This window comes from Pristiophorus japonicus, chromosome 14 (genome assembly GCF_044704955.1).
Source record: "Pristiophorus japonicus isolate sPriJap1 chromosome 14, sPriJap1.hap1, whole genome shotgun sequence".
Taxonomy (NCBI): domain Eukaryota; kingdom Metazoa; phylum Chordata; class Chondrichthyes; family Pristiophoridae; genus Pristiophorus; species Pristiophorus japonicus.
In genome coordinates, this window is record NC_091990.1 from 172,792,576 (window position 1) to 172,813,063 (window position 20,488).

At 46.5% G+C, this 20,488-nt stretch overlaps 1 protein-coding gene across 1 annotated transcript in view; it reads right to left on the reverse strand.

The window, feature by feature from the left end:
- The window catches only part of saxo4 (stabilizer of axonemal microtubules 4), a 187,956-nt gene that overhangs the window by 114,734 nt on the left and 52,734 nt on the right, over positions 1-20,488 (reverse strand). Inside the window, exon 7 of the mRNA XM_070898673.1 lies at positions 570-755. Coding sequence (XP_070754774.1) covers positions 570-755 — 186 coding nt within the window. The remainder of the gene's footprint in view (positions 1-569; positions 756-20,488) is intronic.

Below are 20,488 nucleotides of genomic sequence, written 5' to 3' on the forward strand. Positions count from 1 at the left end.
TTATTTGAAGGGAATTCTCCCGCAGTCCTGGCGAAAAGTTCCTCTTTCAACCACCACCATCAAAAATAAATGAATTGGTCATTCATTACGATCATCGGTTCCTTACTGATAAAGTACAACATCCCCACCGACACCTGGGAGTCCCTGGCCAAAGACCACCCTAAGTGGAGGAAGTGCATCCGGGAGGGCGCTGAGCACCTCGAGTCTCATCGCCGAGAGATTGCAGAAATCAAGCGCAGGTAGCGGAAAGAGTGTGCGGCAAACCAGTCCCACCCACCCCTTTCCCTCAACGACTATCTGTCCCACCTGTGACAGGGACTGTGGCTCTCGTATTGGACTGTTCAGCCACCTAAGGGCTCATTTTTAGAGTGGAAGCAAGTCTTCCTCGATCCCGAGGAACTGCCTGTGATGATAACGATGGTTCCTTTCATTACTATTTCTGGGATCTCGCTGTGCAATTGTTGACTGCCACATAACAACCGTTACAGACTCCAATTCTAAAACACGTAAAAAGGTGCTATGGCACATAAAGCCAAGCCTGGCACAAACGAGGAAACCACTTCCCTTACCGGAGTACCAACGTGAGCCCGTCCCAGCAGTTCTGTCTGTGATGGTCTATGCTGTGGTTTTGTGTAGGTCAGGGTGTTGAGGCTGCTCGGTTCGTCATGGTGGGTTCTGTTGAGGTACTCAACTGGGTCTTCCTTCTTTAGCTTCTCTATTTTATCAGCAGGGAGGTTCTGTAGCCCGCTTGGCAGCTACGATGAAGAGGTGGATAACGTTAGCATGAATCCTGAATACATTTACTGCCCAAATATTTAACCATTGGCAGGAATTATGTTATATTCTACTGGGTGTGGTTTGCATATCATTTTTATCTTCAAAATGAAACAGGCAGCATAAAAATATTTGTGATTACCAAGAAATTCAAGAACGCAATAAAAATTTACACAGCTAAATTTAGTCATCATCATAGACAGTCCCTCGAGTCGAGGGACTTGCTTTCAAGCCAAAAAGTTCACAGGGGCTTCAATGAAGGACCTAATATTCCAGGTCCCAAACTGTATGTTGAAGGGTGAAAGATGCCTGTGCGTGGATTTTTTTAACGTGGGGTGACCGTTGCACACCAGCCACCACACGGGCTTGACAGAGCTAGGTCTTGGTCCAGTGGCAAGGGTTATCCAACACGACCGAAGGCCAGCTCTGCTGCACGGACCTAGTGCGCGCACATATCGCAGTGTGGGCTGGCCCGTGCTGCACCTGGGCCCCCGTCTCTCCTGGGCCCCAAACTCACGCCTCTCCTGGGCCCCGATCACACCCCTCTACAATCTCTCGCCGCTCCTTCGCCCCGACCTCGCCGCTCCTGCTGTACCTGCCCACGCTCCAATCACCGACCTGGATCTTGGTGACTCCCATGGCGAGCACCATCGGAGCAGGCCAGGGCGCAGAAGTAGCAGCGTGGAGGCATACCACTCCAGGGAGCAGTGCGTACTGGAGCAGGAGAGCAACGGCAGTGAAGAGGGCGACTGGACTGGACGTAAATTTAGTATGCAGTCAGGAAACTGCACGCTTGGAATTATTTGAACTTGTGTGTGTTCTGATTCCCAGAGGCCACAAATTTGTCTCCCTTCTTAATTATGTACCCATTTTCTTTTCTTTGCTCCTGAAACAATACTCTTCATGTACAAAAGGAGAGCCAGCAGGCTATTTCACTGCTGCAGACACATGGCTGATCCTGTGCTCCCCTGACATCTACACACGAGCACTTTCTACCAGGAGTCACAGTAGCAATCATGGCTTTGGCTGATTCTCTTCCCTCCCGAGCCCTAAGATACCAAACCGATTATAGCACACCAATCACATTCTGGCTGAGATCAGTGAGAGAAAACCACAAATTTAACCTGTTTATCCCAGTTTAATAGTGCCACAGTAATCTGCTGAAGGAATCTTAAAGTTTTGAGATATGTGAATTAGGGCACAAAGGAAATAGTCATGGGAATACTGATTCGAAAGCCAAATTTAGGAATGTTGTCAGAAAGTTCTTAACACGAGAAACAGATTTCTGGGTTGGGTAATGGAGGCAAAAATATTTGGATTCATTTAAGAAATTTGCAGGTTTTTGTTTTCTTTATCTCAGCATGGGTGAACTAAAGCTCAACAGCCTTTCTAACTTGTTTGGACAAATTTGCTAGCTAAGTTGATGGTTGCTGTCAGCGTGGAATTGGGTGAACAGAGTCTGAAGATCCATGCTTCTGCACACCTACTCAACTCATGCATCATTGGGCTCAAGTTTGCCCGCCCGCTTAGAACGCCGCACTTCCGTGAGGTGCGCCGACTTTGTAGAAGACAAATTGCGCCTAAAACTTACCGTGGTATTCTCCCCGCTGCTGGAATGTTGCAGGCCCTTGGCGTAGCACAGCAGAAGGAATGGGGGCCGGAGCCAGGTCCCAGCGCTGAAAACAGTGCCGGGACCTTTGCACATGCGCGCTAGAGTCTGTCCGCAAGCATTTGGAGAGGAACAGGAAGGATAAAGATGCCAAGTTCCATTTGATTCTTATTGAGAGCAAAATCTACAGGCTGGCTTGTTATTACAAGTCCAAAAGGGTACTTCCACCTAACTGGAAGGATGAATCCTCCATAGCTTCAGCACTTGTAGCCTGAGAAGTTTCTTCATTGGTTTATTGGATCTAAAAAAAAATAAAATGCTCCCCCTCTCCCCATCCCCTCCCCCTCTCCCCATCCCCTCCCCCTCTCCCCTCCCCACCCCTCCCCCTCCCCCGATGCCACGTTGAGCCTAGCCTCCCGGTGTGCGTCTACCGCCCCTAGCCCTGGCTGAATGCATTCCCTCATCGGCGGCCCACTGCCTTCCCTTCACATAAAGGTAGGACTTCTATTTTTTATTTGTTATTGATTGATTAATTGCTTATTACTTTCGTCTTGGTGCTTTATGTGCAGGGTTCCTTCTATTTTTTATTTGTTAATTAATTGCTTATTACTTTTTGTGCTTTGTTTATTGCTTTGTAAGTCTTGGTGCTAGGTTTGGGAGTCTTGTGTCTGGCATGCGAACAATGTGGCCTACCCAGCGGAGCTGATCAAGTGTGGTCAGTGCTTCAATGCTGGGGATGTTGGCCTGGTCGAGGATGCAAACTTAGACAGTAACTATCATTAGCTCATGATAGGAAAATGAGAAAAGCAGAGTATTTTTTAAATGGTGAGAGATTGGGAAATGTTGGTGTTCAGAGGGACCTGGGTGTCCTTGTACACAGTTACTGACTCCTCTCAGCTTCCTTGTATTTTTTATTTGTTATTGAATGCTTAGTTTTGTGCTTTGTTTAGTGCTTGGTGCTTTAAATGTACTTATGCTTCTTTAATGTTGTTGTGAAGGTGTTTAGTGCTTTGCAAGGTCCTCTCACTTCCCTTCACCCCCCTCATCTCTGGCTACCTGCGCTGATTTCTTAACTCACCGCAAGGTTTTTCTGTGCCGACACAAGTGGCCACATACGGTGGCCTAAGTTAGTTTGGAGTAACTTTTAGCTGGCTAAACTTGCTTAAATGGCCAAAATGGGCATAGGTGGCTGGTAACGCCCCCTTTTTGAAAAAATAACTAAACTAAAAGAAAACCTAACTAACTCACTTACACTGGCGCAAATTAAATGGGCAGAAACGCGATTTTTAAGGCACTCCAAAAAATCTAGTTGCTCCAAAAAAAACGGAGCAACTCCTGGGGAAACTTGGGCCCATTGAGTCTTCTGTCTGGCTAAAGTGCTTTCAAACATTCTGCTTCATTCAAATATCATAATGTGTGAAAATTAGAGGAGGCTAGAAAAGCATATAAGGGATAAGGGAATAGAGGGTTATGCTGATAGGGTTAGTGGAGAAAAGATGGGAGGAGGCTCGAGTGAAGCATAAACGCCAGTATGGTCTGGATGGGCCGAATGGCCTCTTTCTGTGCTTTATATTCTCTGTAATCCTGGATGGTTTTGGCAGAGAAGACCGAGGCCCAATTGCACTTCATGTGGTTCAGCTAGATCTGGCGATGAAGGACTAAACCAGTTGACGCCAGATACGCTCAGTACTCGATGGAGCAACATTGAAAGCCAACAACCAGGATGGGAGAGAATCAAGGTCTTACTGGGAGCAAGGGCATCAAAGATGGTGGTACAACTTTACTTGAGCAAATCAACAGGTGCAGACATGTCACGGCAGTTTCTAATTCAGAGATGCACAAAGTTTTCAGCGTACACGTCCCACAACCTGAGCACTGGGATTTAAACATCCACCCTGTGATTCTCTTTTAAAAATCCTGTACATGTGCCATTTTTATTTTAAAAAGCGCAGACAAAAATAGGAGCAAAATATACACACATAAAAATCTTTGGTATGGGAAGATATAAAAAACATTGACCTATCTGTGTCTGTCTAGAGTACCTTCTTTGGGAGCTATATTAAAGCTGAATTATAATCATGCAAAGACTGCTTTATATGGTTTCTGTACCAGAGGGAGACATAAACAATTATAGTGTAATCACTGTTTGAGAGGCGCATTCTGCATGGTTTTCTCTGGGAAGCGAGCTGGAGTAAAACATTCACATATACTTTATAAGCCAAGTGCCTTTTGATGTGTCAGTGAGTCAGATTGAATGTTTTGTGTAAATTCTGGAAGTTCCTGGTCCAGCTGACTTTCGCTGCAGTTATACAGTTTCATTGGATAGTAACCCGTGGTCCTTTTATCTCCAGTAATTCTGATTCCAAAATCAGTGGAGTGGCATTACCAGTTCTGGTGATGTCAGACCGCCAACACAAAATAGAACTGCTGCCCAGTTCACCTGCACATGACAGTACCATGGTTTTCCTTTGATGGCATGTATAAACTTTTTCCTAGCCATCAGGAAACATAAGAACATAAGAAATAGGAGCAGGAGTAGGCCATTGGGCCCCTCGAGTCTGCTCCGCCATTCAATAAGAACATGGCTGATCTTCTACCTCAACTTTACACTCCTGCACAATCCCCATATCTTTCGATTCCCTTAATATCCCAAAAATTATAAAAGGTCTAACAAGCAGAAGTGAGAGTCTAGATTAGCGATTTTCAAGCAACAGTATGAGTGCAGTTACTATGGAACATGCTCTGCAACGAGGGCCGGAGTAAGGGCCTGATGGGCCTGGGGCAAATGGATCCTAATGGGCCGATTGGTTTCTTTGCATTACATTACATATATGATTCTGATTCTGAGTATGAAAACAGAGCCCAGTATATTCAACAATGAAAGCATATATTCTGTATTAAGTAGGTATATATTCTGGTTCTGGTAATATTGCAATACGAGATTCCTATATTTATATATATATATATATAAGAACATAAGAAATAGGAGCAGGAGTAGGCCATACGGCCCTTCGAGCCTGCTCCGCCATTTAATACGATCATGGCTGATCCGATCATGGACTCAACTCCAATTCCCCGCCCACTCCCCATAACCCCTTAATCCCTTATCGATTAAGAAACTGTCTATCTCTGTCTTCAAGTTATTCAATGTCCCAGCTTCCACAGCTCTCTGAGGCAGCGAATTCCACAGATTTACAACCCTCTGAGACAAGAAATTTCTCCTCATCTCAGTTTTAAATGGGCGGCCCCTTATTCTAAGATTATGCCCTCTAGTTTTAGTCTCCCCCATTAGTGGAAACATCCTCACTGCATCCACCTTGTAAAGCCCCCTCATAATCTTATATGTTTCGATAAGATCACCTCTCATTCTTCTGAGTTCCAATGAGTAGAGGCCTAACCTACTCAACCTTTCCTCATAAGTCAACCCCCTCATCTCCGGAATCAACCGAGTGAACCTTCTCTGAACTGCCTCCAAAGCAAGTATATACTTTCGCCAATATGGAAACCAAAACTGCATGCAGTATTCCAGGTGTGGCCTCACCAATACCCTGTATAACTGTAGCAAGACTTACCTGCTTTTATACTCCATACCCTTTGCAATAAAGGCCAAGATTCCATTGGCCTTCCTGATCACTTGCTGTACCTCCATACTAACATTTTGTGTTTCATGCACAAGTACCCCCAGGTCCCGCTGTACTGCAGCACTTTGCAATCTTTCTCCATTTAAATAATAACTTGCTCTTTGATTTTTTTCTGCCAAAGTGTATGACCTCACACTTTCCAACATTATACTCCATCTGCCAAATTTTTGCCCACTCACTTAGCCTGTCTGTCCTTTTGCAGATTTTTTGTGTCTTCCTCACACATTGCTTTTCCTCCCATCTTTGTATCATCAGCAAACTTGGCTACCTTATACTTGGTCCTTTCTTCCAAGTCATTAATATAGATTGTAAATAGTTGCGTCCCAGCACTGATCCCTGCGGCACCCCACTAGTTACTGATTGCCAACCCGAGAAAGAACCATTTATCCCGACTCTCTGTTTTCTGTTAGTTAGCCAATCCTCTATCCATAGAAATATAGAAAATAGGTGCAGGAGTATGCCATTTGGCCCTTCGAGCCTGCACCACCATTCAATATGATCATGGCTGATCAAGCAACTTCAGTACCCCTTTCCTGCTTTCTCTCCATACCCCCTGATCCCTTTAGCCATAAGGGCTACATCTAACTCCCTTTTGAATATATCTAACGAACTGACCTCAAGCACTTTCTGTGGTAGAGAATTCCACAGGTTCACAATTCTCTGAGTGAAGAAGTTTCTCCTCATCTCGGTCCTAAATGGCTTACCCCTTATCCTTAGACTGTGTCCCCTGATTCTGGACTTTCCCAACATCAGGAACATTCTTCCTGCATCTAACATGATAATATATTACCCCCAACCCAGTGAACTTTTATCTTGTGCAGTAACCTTTTATGTGTCACCTTGTCAAATGTCTTCTGGAAATCCAAATACACCACACTTTGTCCACCCTGTTCGTTACATCCTCAAAGAATTCCAGCAAATTTGTCGAACATGACTTCCCCTTCATAAATCTATATATATGCAAACTTCTCTCAATAACATGTGAAATAAAACAGGCTAGTACATATTCTGTTCTGTAGATAGGTGGGCCTGTGTTCTTTGGTGGGCCTGGGGATGCACCCACAGCCGCCCCACGGTTAATCCACCCCAGCCCCCATTATCTGAATGGTGGCAGATTAGGAAAAGGGGAGGTGCAACGAGACCTGGATGTCATGGTACATCAGTCATTGAAAGTTGGCATGCAGGTACAGCAGGTGGTGAAGAAGGCAAATGGTATGTTGGCTTTCATAGCTAGGAGATTTGAGTATAGGAGCAGGGAGGTCTTACTGCAGTTGTACAGGGCCTTGGTGAGGCCTCACCTGGAATATTGTGCTCAGTTTTGGTCTCCGAATCTGGGGAAAGATGTTCTTGCTATTGAGGGAGTGCAGCGAAAGTTCACCAGACTGATTCCTGGGATGGCAGGACTGACATATGAGGAGAGACTGGATCAACTGGGCCTTTATGCACTGGAGTTTAGAAGGATGAGAGGGAATCTCATAGAACCTTATAAGATTCTGATGGGACTGGTCAGGTTAGATGCGGGAAGAATGTTCCCGATGTTGGGGAAGTCCAGAACCAGGGGACACAGTCTTAGGATAAGGGGTAGGCCATTTAGGACTGAGATGAGGAGAAACTTCTTCACTCAGAGAGTTGTTAACCTGTGGAATTCCCTACCGTAGCGAGTTGTTGATGCCAGTTCATTGGATATATTCAAGTGAGAATTAGATGTGGCCCTTACGGCTAAAGGGATCAAGGGGTATGGAGAGAAAGCAGGAAAGGGGTACTGAGGGAAAGATTAGCCATGATCTTATTGAATGGTGGTGCAGGCTCGAGGGGCCGAATGGCCTACTCCTGCACCTATTTTCTATGTTTCTAATGAGAAGGACCACCCAGCATATTACAGTTTGAGCAGTACCTGTACTGTAATATAAGTGTGGAACTAGATGGATGATTTTTTGCTCGAGGTACTGCGGCAGTGCGCCCAGGAGGGCATTTCATATCACACAGCATGGCAGGAGTCTCCCAATATTTTTCAAGCTTCCATGATCGAAGAATTGATGGCATGCTCCCAACGCTGATTGGTCCATGTGCTGGAAATGTGGAGGCCGGGGAAGGACGTCAAATTTAGGGCAGGAGAAATTGATTTTTTTGAATTTATTGTTCTGCCTTCTGTTGACTCAAGGATCTGCAAGGAAGCTGGGAGGATGTCTTGCTTCTTAGACCAAGCTCTGTAAGTGATGCAATGGAAAGTAGCCAGCTTTGGTTGCAGGGTGCACTGGCCTCAAAACAACAACAAAAGCAACAACTTGTATTTATATAGCGCATTTAACATCGTGAAACATCCCAAGGCGCTTCACAGGAGTGTATGAGATTTATTTAAATTGACACCGAGCCACACAAGTAGAAATTAGGGCAGGTGACCTAAAGCATGGTCAAAGAGGTGGGTTTTACGGAGCTTCTTGAAGGAGGAAAGAGAGGTAGAGAGGCGGAGAGGTTTCGGGAGGGAGTTCCAGAGCTTGGGACCTAGGCAACAGAAGGCACGGCCACCAATGGTGGAGCGATTACAATCAGGAATGCTCAAGAGGGCAGAATTGGAGGAGCGCAGACCTCTCGGGGGGTTGTGGGGCTGGAGGAGATTCAGAGATAGGGAGGGGCGAGGCCACGGAGGCGATTTGAAAACAAGGCTGAGAATTTTGAAATCGAGGCGTTGCTTAGGTCAGCGAGCACAGGGGTGATGGGTGTCCATCTGGGCAATGCGGAACGATGTAATGGAGCAAATCACTGTGGTGTCTGCTGTTAGGCGTTCCAAAACAAGTTCAACACTTTGAAGGAATTTGCATAGATCAGTGCCTGCTGTTGTCATCTCTTCATGATATTCTGGCATAGCATGGAACACACACTTTCTCCTCAACAAATTCCTTGCTCACATAGAATAATTACAGCACAGAAGGAAGCCATTTGGCCAGTCGAGCCCGTGCCGGCTCGCTGCAAGAGCACCTCAGCCAGTCCCACTCCTCCGCCCTTTCCTCCTAACCCTGCAAATTTTTTTTCCTTCAGGTACTTATCCAATTCTCTTCTGAAAGCCATGATTGAGTCTGCCTCCACCAACCTTTCAGGCTGTGCATTCCAGATCCTAACCACTCGAAAAATTTGTCCTCATGTCGCCTTTGGTTCTTTTGCCAATCACCTTAAATCTGTGACCTCTGGTTCTTGGCCCTTCCACCAATGGGAACAGTTTCTCTCGATCTACTCTGTCTGGACCCCTCATGATTTTGAACACCTCGATCAAATCTCCTCTCAACCTTCTCTGCTGCAAGAACAACCCCAGCTTCTCCAGTCTATCCATGTAACTGAAGTCCCTCATCCCTGGAATCATTCTCGAAAATCTTTTCCGCACCCTCTCTAAGGCCTTCACATCCTTCCTAAAGTGCAGTGCCCAGAATGAGGCCAAACCAATGTGCTATAAAGGTTCATCATAACTTCCTTGCTTTTGTACTCTCTGCCTCTATTTATGAAGCCCAGGATCCCATATGCTTTTTTAACCACTTTCCCAACCTGCCCTGCCACCTTCAACGATTTGTGCACATATACCCCCAGGTCTCTCTGTTCCTGCACCCCGTATAGGATTGTACCCTTTAGTTTATATTGCCTCTCCTCGTTCTTCTGACCAAAATGTATCACTTTTCTACGCTGGATTTCATCTGCCACTTTTCTGCCCATTTCACCAACCAGTCTATGCCCTCTTGAAGTCTATCACTATCCTACCTCATTGGATATTTCCTCATCTTTAGAGACTTTAGTTCTTTGGGGCTCAATTTTCCCCAATGCCATTTTTTGGCGTATTGCAAGAGTTACGCCTATTTTTTAAAATCCCAACTACTCCAAAAAAATAACTAGCAAGTGTCCCCATTCTATTTTTTGAAATTGGCGCTGCTCAAAGTCACACTGTGGAATTTTCAAGACATACTCTCTCCCTCGAGTATGGGCCCAGCTTGTGCAGTGGTGGTTGCTTTTCTCCAGGCAGGACCCATCAAAGCAGCGATCCTGTTTTGGGGGGGGGTCTGCGCTGAAAAAACGATGCCCCCCCCCTTCTGTGCATGCGCGAAAAGATAAGGACATTTTTGACGTGATTGCTATGGCGCACACGCCCAATGCAGCTCTCGGTCTGCAAACGGTCATTTTTAAAGAGACAGTTGTGTATGAGAATTTTAATTCTCATTGGAAAAATCGCAGCTGCAATACAATATGCAACGTGGCTCAAGGACCAAGAATTTCTCACAGGATGAAGTGGAGGCACTAGTTACTGTAATTGAGGCCAGATGGCATGAGCTGGACACCAGCAGAGGTCACATAAAAGTTTCACCAAAAGAAATGAAGAAACGCTGGAAACAACTTGCAGAAGATTACTGTGTAATGGTGACCACCCCGAGGTCCAGAGGCCAGTGCAAAAAGAAGTGGCAGAACCTTGGTCAAGCAGTTAGTGTAAGTAATATTTTCATTTATTCACTGAAATTGCAATTGTAAATGTGACCAGCTGTATATGTCCCACCCAGCAGAAAGACACCCGCTCTAAAAAGTTATATTTTCATCTTTGCAGAGGAAGGTGGCACACAACAAAAGGAAAAGAAATAAACAGGAGGAGGCCCGGCAAATCTGCAGCCACTGACACCTTTGGAAGACAGGGTCGCTGCTTTGATGGGTCTTGCCTGGAGAAAAGCAACCACCACTGCACAAGCTGGGCCCACACACGAGGGAGAGGGTAAGTCCTGCAAATTCCACAGTCTGGCTTTGCTAAATGTTAAGTACTGCGCGGGCTAGCCATGCTTCGGTTCACGGGGATGTCTCCGTCAGCTACACTTTGGTTGATGTAATGTGCCATCATTCATCGTGGTCCTTCAAATCAGCCTGCTGCCTGCGCTGTGTGAGCCGACTCATGCCACCCACCCTGGCCCCTCCTCTGCTGCTAACCATTTGTCTGTTCTGTTATATTTTGCAGAACTTGAGGCCAACCCTGACAAGAATGAAGCCGATGCAGAAGAAGATTCAGACGAGGATGAGCCTGAAGAGGAGAACATCTTCCAATCCCACCTTCCAGACCAAGAGCATGGGGGTGGGGGGCGGGGGCGGGGGGGTGAGGGGGAGGTGATGGATGAAACCCCCACTGTTGTACTCACTCTGGAGGAGGTGCAGGTGCTGCCCATTGAGGTGCCAGCCCCTTTCCTGAGTGGTACGAGTGTTGGGACATTCCATGGTTTCTCACTGTCCGAGGCTGCGGGTCCTAGTGGGAAGCAGCGAGGCACACCCAAGGCCCCACCATCCAAGGCTGCGGGTCCCAGTGAGATGCAGCAAGGCACACCCAGGGCCCCACCGTCCGAGGCTGCAGGTCCCAGTGGGATGCAGCGAGCCACACCCAGGATGAGAAGGGGAAGGAGAGCTCGACAGCGCTCTCCTGAGGTGCAGGATCTAACAGATGTGGTTCAGTAGTTCACTCCTGGACAACATCAATGGGATGAATGGTGAGGTAGTGGGACTGTCGGGAGAAGTAACAACACTCTCACAAGAAATGGGAACACTGTCCATGAACATGAGGGAGGGAATGTCGGAGTTAGCTGCTGCAATAAGGAAACACACCCAGACCCCGCGGCCATTGACAGCATCAACTGCCATTCCCACTCCAATCCCCAGGCAAGCTTCTAAAGAGGCCCAAGCCGGGCCTTCCACCTTACCGCCTGCTCCTCCCCATCCCTGCCCCCCCCCCGCCCCCTCCGCCCCCACCTGAAATGCTCAAAAGAATAAGCTTGGTACCAACCCGAGAAACACTGTGCCACCGCCTGCAGGCAAGGGTGGAGTCACCAAGACCAAGCGCAGCGGACGGTCTTAGAATAAGGTGGAGGAGAGATGGGTGCAGCCTTTCTTTGCTGCTGCTGTTGTTGTTCTTCAACTTATTGTTGTTGTTACTGTTGTAACTGTTCTCAACTTAAAAGTTTTTTGTAAGTTATGTAAATTTACAACTTTAAAACTTTGTAAGTGATCCTTGAGTTTGTAAGTGATCTTAACTGAAAACTTTAAAGTTCATACAGAATATATTTATTAAAGTTACGTACAAACAAGTGTTTGATGAACTTTTGAATAAAATATATTCTAAATTATAACTGAATCATTTAGAAACATAGAAAATAGATGCAGGAGTAAGCCATTCGGCCCTTCGAGCCTGCACCACCATTCAATATGATATGTCTGATCATACAACTTCAGTACCCCATTCCTGCTTTCTCTCCATACCCCTTGATCCCTTTAGCCGTAAGGGCCACATCTAACTCCCTTTTGAATATATCTAACGAATTGGCCTCAACAACTTTCTGTGGTAGAGAATTCCACAGGTTCACAATTCTCTGAGTGAAGAAGTTTCTCCTCATCTCGGTCCTAAATGGCTTTCCCCTTATCCTTAGACTGTGACCCCTGGTTCTGGACTTTCCCAACATCGGGAACATTCTTCCTGCATCTAACCTGTCTAATCCCATCAGAATTATATATGTTTCAATGAGATCCCCTCTCATTCTTCTAAATTCCAGTGAATATAATCCTAGTCGATCCAGTCTTTCTTCATATGTCAATCCTGCCATCCTGGGAATCAGTCTGGTGAACCTTTGTTGCACTCCCTCAATAGCAAGAATGTCCTTCCTCAGATTAGGAGACCAAAACTGTACACAGTATTCAAGGTGAGGCCTCACCAAGGCCCTGTACAACTGCAGTAAGACCTCCCTGCTCCTATACTCAAATCCTCTCGCTATGAAGGCCAACATGCCATTTGCCTTCTTCACCACCTGCTGTACCTGCATGCCAACTTTCAATGACTGATGTACCATGACACCCAGGTCTCATTGCACCTCCCCTTTTCCTAATCTGTCACCATTCAGATAATATTCTGCCTTCGTGTTTTTGCCACCAAAGTGGATAACCTCACATTTATCCACATTATACTGTATTTGCCATGCATTTGCCCACTCACCTAACCTGTCCAAGTCACCTGCAGCCTCTTAGTATCGTCCTCACAGCTCACACTGCCACCCAGCTTAGTGTCATCTGCAAACTTAGAGATATTACATTCAATTCCTTCGTCTAAATCATTAATGTATATTGTAAATAGCTGAGGTCCCAGCACTGAAACTTGCGGTACCCCACTAGTCACTGCCTGCCATTCTGAAAAGGACCCGTGTATTCCTACTCTCTGCTTCCTGTCTGCCAACCAGTTCTCTATCCACGTTAATACATTACTCCCAATATCATGTGCTTTAATTTTGCACACTAATCTCTTGTGTGGGACTTTTGAAAGTCTAAATACACCACATCCACTGGTTCTCCCTTGTCCACTCTACTCGTTACACCCTTTGTTCTCCTCTGCTGAATTCAAAATTTCTCCCAGTCCTCAGGTTTGCTGCTTTTCCTGGCCAATGTATATGCCTCTTCCTTGGATTTAACACTATCCCTAATTTCCCTTGTTAGCCACAGTTGAGCCACCTTGCCCGTTTTATTTTTACGTCAGACAGGGATGTACAATTGTTGAAGTTCATCCATGTGATCTTTAAATGTCTGCCATTGCCTGTCCACCGTCAACCCTTTAAGTATCATTTGCCAGTCTATTCTAGCCAATTCACGTCTCATACCATCAAAGTTACCTTTCTTTAAGTTCAAGTCCTTAGTCTCTAAATGAACTGTGTCACTCTCCATCTTAATGAAGAATTCTAGCATATTATAATCACTCTTCCCCAAGGGGCCTCGCACAACAAGATTGCTAATTAATCCTCTCTCATTACACATCACCCAGTCTAGGATGGCCAGCTCTCTCATTGGTTCCTCGACATATTGGTGTAGAAAACCATCCCTTCTTCACTCCAGAAAATCCTCCTCCACCGCATTGCTACCAGTTTGGTTAGCCCAATCTATATGTAGATTAAAGTCACCCATGACAACTGCTGTACCTTTATTGCACGCATCCTTAATTTCTTGTTTGATGCTGTCCCCAACCTCACTACTACTGTTTGGTGGTCTGTACACAACTCCCACTAGCATTTTCTGCCCTTTGGTGTTCCGCAGCTCTACCCATACAGATTCCACATCATCTAATCTAATGTCCTTCCTTACTATTGCGTTGATCTCCTCTTTAACTAGCAATGCTACCCCACCTCCTTTTCCTTTCTGTCTATCCTTCCTGAATATTGAATACCCCAGGATGTTGAGTTCGCAGCCTTGGTCACCCTGGAATAATGTCTCCGTAATCCCAATTATATCATATCTGTTAACAGCTATCTGTGCAGTTAATTCATCCACCTTATTATGAATACTCCTCACATTGAAACACAGAGCCTTCAGGCTTGTTTTTTTAACACTCTTTGTTTTTTAGAATTATGATGTAACGTGGCCCTTTTTGATTTTTGCCTTTGATTTCTCTGCCCTCCACTTTTCCTTATCTCCTTTCTACCATTTGCTTCTGCCCCCATTTTATTTCCCTCTGTCTGCCTGCATAGGTTCCCATCCCCCTGCCATATTAGTTTAAACCCTCCCCGACAGCACTAGCAAACCCCTAGGACATTGGTTCCGGTCCTGCTCAGGTGCAGATCGTCCGGTTTGTACTGGTCCCACTTCCCCCAGAACCGGTTCCAATGTCCCAGGAATTTGAATGCCTCCCTCTTGCACCATTCCTCAAGGCACGTATTCATCTTAATTATCTTGCTATTTCTACTCTGACTAGCACGTGGCACTGGTAGCAATCCTGAGATTACTACCTTTGAGGTCCTACTTTTTAATTTAACTCCTAACTCCCTAAATTCCATTATTTGTTACATTATTAACAGAACTTTTTGAAGTAAAGAAGAACCATTTCCATTATTTGTTCCATTAACAGAACACAACATTACGAAATAGGTCCAAGCAGTAAACATGGTCCATATGGAATATTTGCCGCTGAGCCTTCAGGTAGCAAAGCGTTCACGGATGAGCTGCTGGCGGAAGGCTTGATCAATCGTTAAAGGGGCACGATAGCCCGACCTCCCCCGCCGTCGTTCTTTGGGTTCAGGTATTTGCATGGCTTCCTCCTCTTCCTCCTCCTCCTCATCATCTGCATCTTCTTCCTCAACATCCGCCACTCTCACCTCAGGTGGTTCTCCCACTACCAGCTGCTGCTGCCTCATGATGGCTAAGTTATGCAGCATGCAGCAGACAACAGTGAACTGACCAACAATCTCAGGGGAGTATTGCAAGTAGCCTCTGCAACGGTCCAGGCATCGGAAACACTGTTTCAAGATGCCAAAGGTCCTCTCTATGATGCTGCACGTCGCAATGTGCGACATGTTGTATTCCCAGTCAGCTTCCGTCCGGGTTACACGTTGGGGCGTCATGAGCCAGGTGACGAGGCCGTACCCTTTGTCTCCCAGTAGCCAGCTCTGCCCTTCTGGCTGCTGCTGAAACATGGCAGATATAATGATCTCGAATAGAATGAATGCATCATGGGTGCTCCCAGGGTACCTCGCATCAACTGACATGATGTGATTCATGTCGGTCACACACGAGCTGCACATTAACCGAGTGAAAGCCTTTTCTGTTCCTGTACATCTCGGAATCCTCCAAAGGTGCTCGCAAGGCAATGTGGGTAGGTTAAATGCAGCCCTGTACCTTTGGGAAGCCAACAATCCTGGAGAAGCCCACAGCCCTTTCATGCATTGCCTGGGCGGTCAGAGTGAACTTTATGTCGTCATTCCTCCGGGCTTATAGTGCAGCAGTCACATGTCGAATACAGATATGTGTTGCATGTTGAGAAATGGCACACACCTCCCCAGTTGTGGTCTGGAATGATCCATTGCATAAAATGAAAGTGCAGCTGTAACCTTCACTTCAACTGACAAAGCAGTCCTCCTGATGCTTCTAGGTTGCCGGTCTGCTTTCATTAACTCACAGATCTCGGTTACAACTTCTTTGTAGAAACGCAGCCTTCTCTCACAGTCTGCATCACTCAGGTGCAGGTACGAACGCATGTCTCAAGATACCCGATGTGGGTAAAGGCTCCTGCCCATCATCCTACGTGCTCTGAGGTTCATCATGCGATGTTGTCAAAATCAATCATCTCCTCCGCAGCACCATCATGCAGAGGGCTTGCACCAGGTATGGCATTGTCAGTATTGCCCCCATGATTAAATATGTTCCTTTGCAAGAAGCTCAAAACAGCAGGACAAGCTTCTTTGTTGTCTCTTTCCCCAAGGTGGACGCCCTGGTATGGACCACACCCTGGTCTGCGCACGCGCAATAGGCTTGCTTAGAACGGGAAGCTAGACATTCAAATCAGGACATTTGGGGCAACGAAGTCTAAGGTAATTCTTTAAGATTAGATTTTTCTCAAAGTACCACCCCACCATCGACCGAACATCTCCTCGCTGGGCTCGAGGGTCGGCCGGCAGAATCGCTCCCTCGCCCGGACACAGGGGTCGGCAAACACCACCTCCTTCCCCCCGTGGGCTTCTTTTGATGCTGCTGCACAGTGTAAGGGTTCTCATCCCTTCAGTTTGGCCTCCACCCTCCCCGGGCTTCTTTTGAAGCCAAGCCCCTGTGTCCGGGCGAGGGACTGATTCTGCCGGCCGACGCTCCGACCCTTGAGCCCAGTTTGTTGACATTCGGTGGTGGCGCGGCACTTTGAAAAAAATCCAAAATTGAAGAATTGCATTAGACTTCCATTTTCTGCGTTTTAAGTTTGTAAAAAATTAAGCTTGATGATGCATATTTACTGTGTTCTTGATTCCCTCCAAAACTTCGCCTAAAAACAATGGCGTCTTTCGGCGCCGATTTTTTTAACGTGCGCTGGTTTTTCTTAAGTGCCCGGAAGGTTTTTTGGGAGTGGTCACATACATCGTCCGAGGAAAAATGTAAGTTGGCCAAACTTGCTTAACTGTGAAAAACTGGCGCAGACATCAGGTCTGCACCAGTTTTTCACATTTATGCAAATTTGACTCAAAAAAAACTCTACCTAAAAAAATCATAACTAACTGTGTTACGCTGGCGCACAATCTTTGGGGAAACTTGAATATTTAAATTTAGGCCAAATAAAACGGCGCGCGCCAAAAAAAAACGCACAGATAACTGGGGGAAATTGAGCCCTTGGTCCTTGTGCATGAAACTCTTTTGAGTTTACCTGCAAAAACATAAACATTAAAACCATGCCACCCGACCTGGGTGACACAGCAGACATTTTTTTTTTTTTTTTGTTTTGGTTTTTTTGGGGCGCTAAAATCAAATTTTTCCAGTGCCCCCTACAAAAGGGGAGGGGGACACTAAAAGCACCGGCAATGAAAACAAATTAAACTTTAAAACGTAAAATCAAATTAAAATTTGGTTGCCGGGCGTGATGATGCACTCCAGTCCCTCCGGTGCCCACCTCTCGCGGAAGGCCGCGAGCGTACCGGTGGACACCGCGTGCTCCATCTCCAAGGACACCCTGGACCGGATGTAAGAGCGGAAGAGAGGCAGGCAGTCAGGTTGAACGACCCCCTCGACCGCCCGCTGCCTGGACCGGCTGATGGCACCCTTGGCCGTGTCCAGGAGCAGTCCTACGAGGAGGCCCTCGGACCTACCCGCTCCCCTCCGCACAGGGTGCCCAAAGATCAGGAGAGTGGGACTGAAGTGCAGCCAGAATTTCAGGAGCAGCCCCTTCAAATAATGGAACAGGGGCTGCAACCTTGTGCACTCAATAAAAACATGGAACACGGACTCCTCCAGACAGCAGAAATTGCAGGCGGCCTGGGAGTCCGTGAACCGGCTTAAAAATTTGTTGCACGGCACTGCTCCGTGCACCACCCTCCAGGCCAAGTCCCCGATGAATAGTGGGAGGACCCCTGCGTAGAGTGCCCTCCATCGGGGACCCCCGCCACCTCCGGACGGCAAATCCTTGTGCATGAATCCCAAAAAGTTAGTTTGCAGGTGCAGCAGGTAATCAGGAAGGCGAATGGAATGTTGGCCTTCATTGCGAGAGGGATGGAGTACAAAAGCAGGGAGGTCCTGCTGCAACTGTACAGGGTATTGGTGAGGCCGCACCTGGAGTACTGCGTGCAGTTTTGGTCACCTTACTTAAGGAAGGATATACTAGCCTTGGAGGGGGTACAGAGACGATTCACGAGGCCGATTCCGGAGATGAGGGGGTTACCTTATGATGATTGATTGAGTAGACTGGGTCTTTACTCGTTGGAGTTCAGAAGGATGAGGGGTGATCTTATAGAAACATTTAAAATAATGAAAGGGATAGACAAGATAGAGGCAGAGAGGTTGTTTCCACTGGTCGGGGAGACTAGAACTAGTGGGCACAGCCTCAAAATACGGGGGAGCCAATTTAAAACCGAGTTGAGAAGGAATTTCTTCTCCCAGAGGGTTGTGAATCTGTGGAATTCTCTGCCCAAGGAAGAAGTTGAGGCTAGCTCATTGAATGTATTCAAATCACAGATAGATAGATTTTTAACCAATAAGGGAATTAAGGGTTATGGGGAGCGGGCGGGTAAGTGGAGCTGAGTCCACAGCCAGATCAGCCATGATCTTGTTGAATGGCGGAGCAAGCTCGAGGGGCTAGATGGCCTATTCCTGTTCCTAATTCTTATGTTCATATGTTATGTTCTTATGTTATTACTAAACAGCCCAAGTTCATGGATGACGCAGCTTGCTCATTCCCAGGAAACCGCTCACTGAGTGTAAAGGACCATAAAATACTCCAGCAAAATCCATATGCATAGTGCGTCCTCTCCAGATAGCATAATTTTGCAGCATACCATACACAACTGTAATTTTGGGGACCTTTTTGGGTTTCTACACAAAACATATAAGATTATGAGGGGGCTTGACAAGGTGGCTGCTGAGAGGATGTTTCCACTGATGGGGGAGACTAGAACTAGGGGGCATAATCTTAGAATAAGGGGCCGCCCATTTAAAACTGAGATGAGGAGGAATTTCTTCTCTCAGAGGGTTGTAAATCTGTGAAAGTCGCTGCCTCAGAGAGCTGTGGAAGCTGGAACATTGAATAAATTTAAGACAGAGATAGACAGTTTCTTAATCGATAAGGGAATAAGGGGTTATGGGGAGCGGGCAGGGAAGTGGAGCCGAGTCCGAATGATCGGATCAGCCATGATCGTATTAAATGGCAGAGCAGGCTCGAGGGGCTGTATGGCCTACTCCTGCTCCTATTTCTTATGTTCTTATGTTCTTATGTACATAGTATACCCTAAACCTGTTCAGACAGAGGAATCTTTATTGTAGCAAGCCTTCTCTAAGTTCAATTTGTATCCTTATAGTGACATTTGTCTCATTATATATTCTTCCTGTTGTAGTCCTTGGATTGTACACTGCTACGTTCAGCCTCTGCTCAAGAATATATCCCTGGTTTGTCAGACACATGCATCTAAGTGTCTTGAAATATGACGTGATTGTAGATTGGCATAGGATTAATGCATTAGAGCAGCTGCCAATGTACCTGACACCAAACTGCATGATGTAATTCTGATAGCACAAGCAACCTGCACTTTCATGAATATGTTGGTCACATCGGTTCCATCAATGAATCCTTGCACTTTTACGAAGCCAGCTAAAAAGTGAAAAGCCCTCTCTTGATGATGATCATTCACCTTAGAAACAATAATAAAGCCCTTGGTCCCAGCAAACAATGTAGCATTGACCTGATGTGTGCAACAGTGCATGGTAACTCAACCGATCGGACAGGTGTCGCCCACAGTGGCTTGAGATGGGCCAATGGCATACAGATTCAAGGCAGGCATAGCTTTCACCATCACAAGCAGAGTGGTCTCATCCTGTGGCCGAAGATTGGAAGTTTGGCTGCAGAAGACATCAAAGTTCTCAGACTGCTTCCTCAGTGAAGCGTAAGTAGCTCCTTGGAAATGTTGTAGTAACTGTGGTATAAACGGACAACGCTGGAAATACTCAGCAGGTCAGGCAGCGTCTATGGGGAAACAGAATTAACGTTTCAGATCCATCATCTTTCATCTGACAAATCGACCTGAAACGTTAACTCTGTTTCTCCACAAATACTGCCTGATCGACTGAGTATTTCCAACGTTTTCTGCTTATATTTCAGATTTCCAGCATTCACAGTATTTGCCTTTTGTACAGGTAACTGTGATGTTGTCTGTACACCAAGGGGGCCAAATTGCCCTGTGCCCCGATTGGGGCAGTAACCATCTGGGGGTGGGACTTTCTGTGCCCAGCGCAGAAGTCCCACCCCCGCTGCTGAATTCGGCTTACCGCCCCTCAAAGGAAGCGAAGCGCAATCTCGTGCCCTCCACTTGGTTTACCGAGGCGCTACTGGGGGTACTGGGAGGGAGGGAAACGCTGCGCGGATGCTCTGCGTAGTGCTGACGCGCTTCAACGCCCCTCCCCTTCACTTAAAGGGGAGGGCCGCTGCACGCTCGGGAAGGCCTCTGATGGCCTCCATTGTACCGGGCCAGCA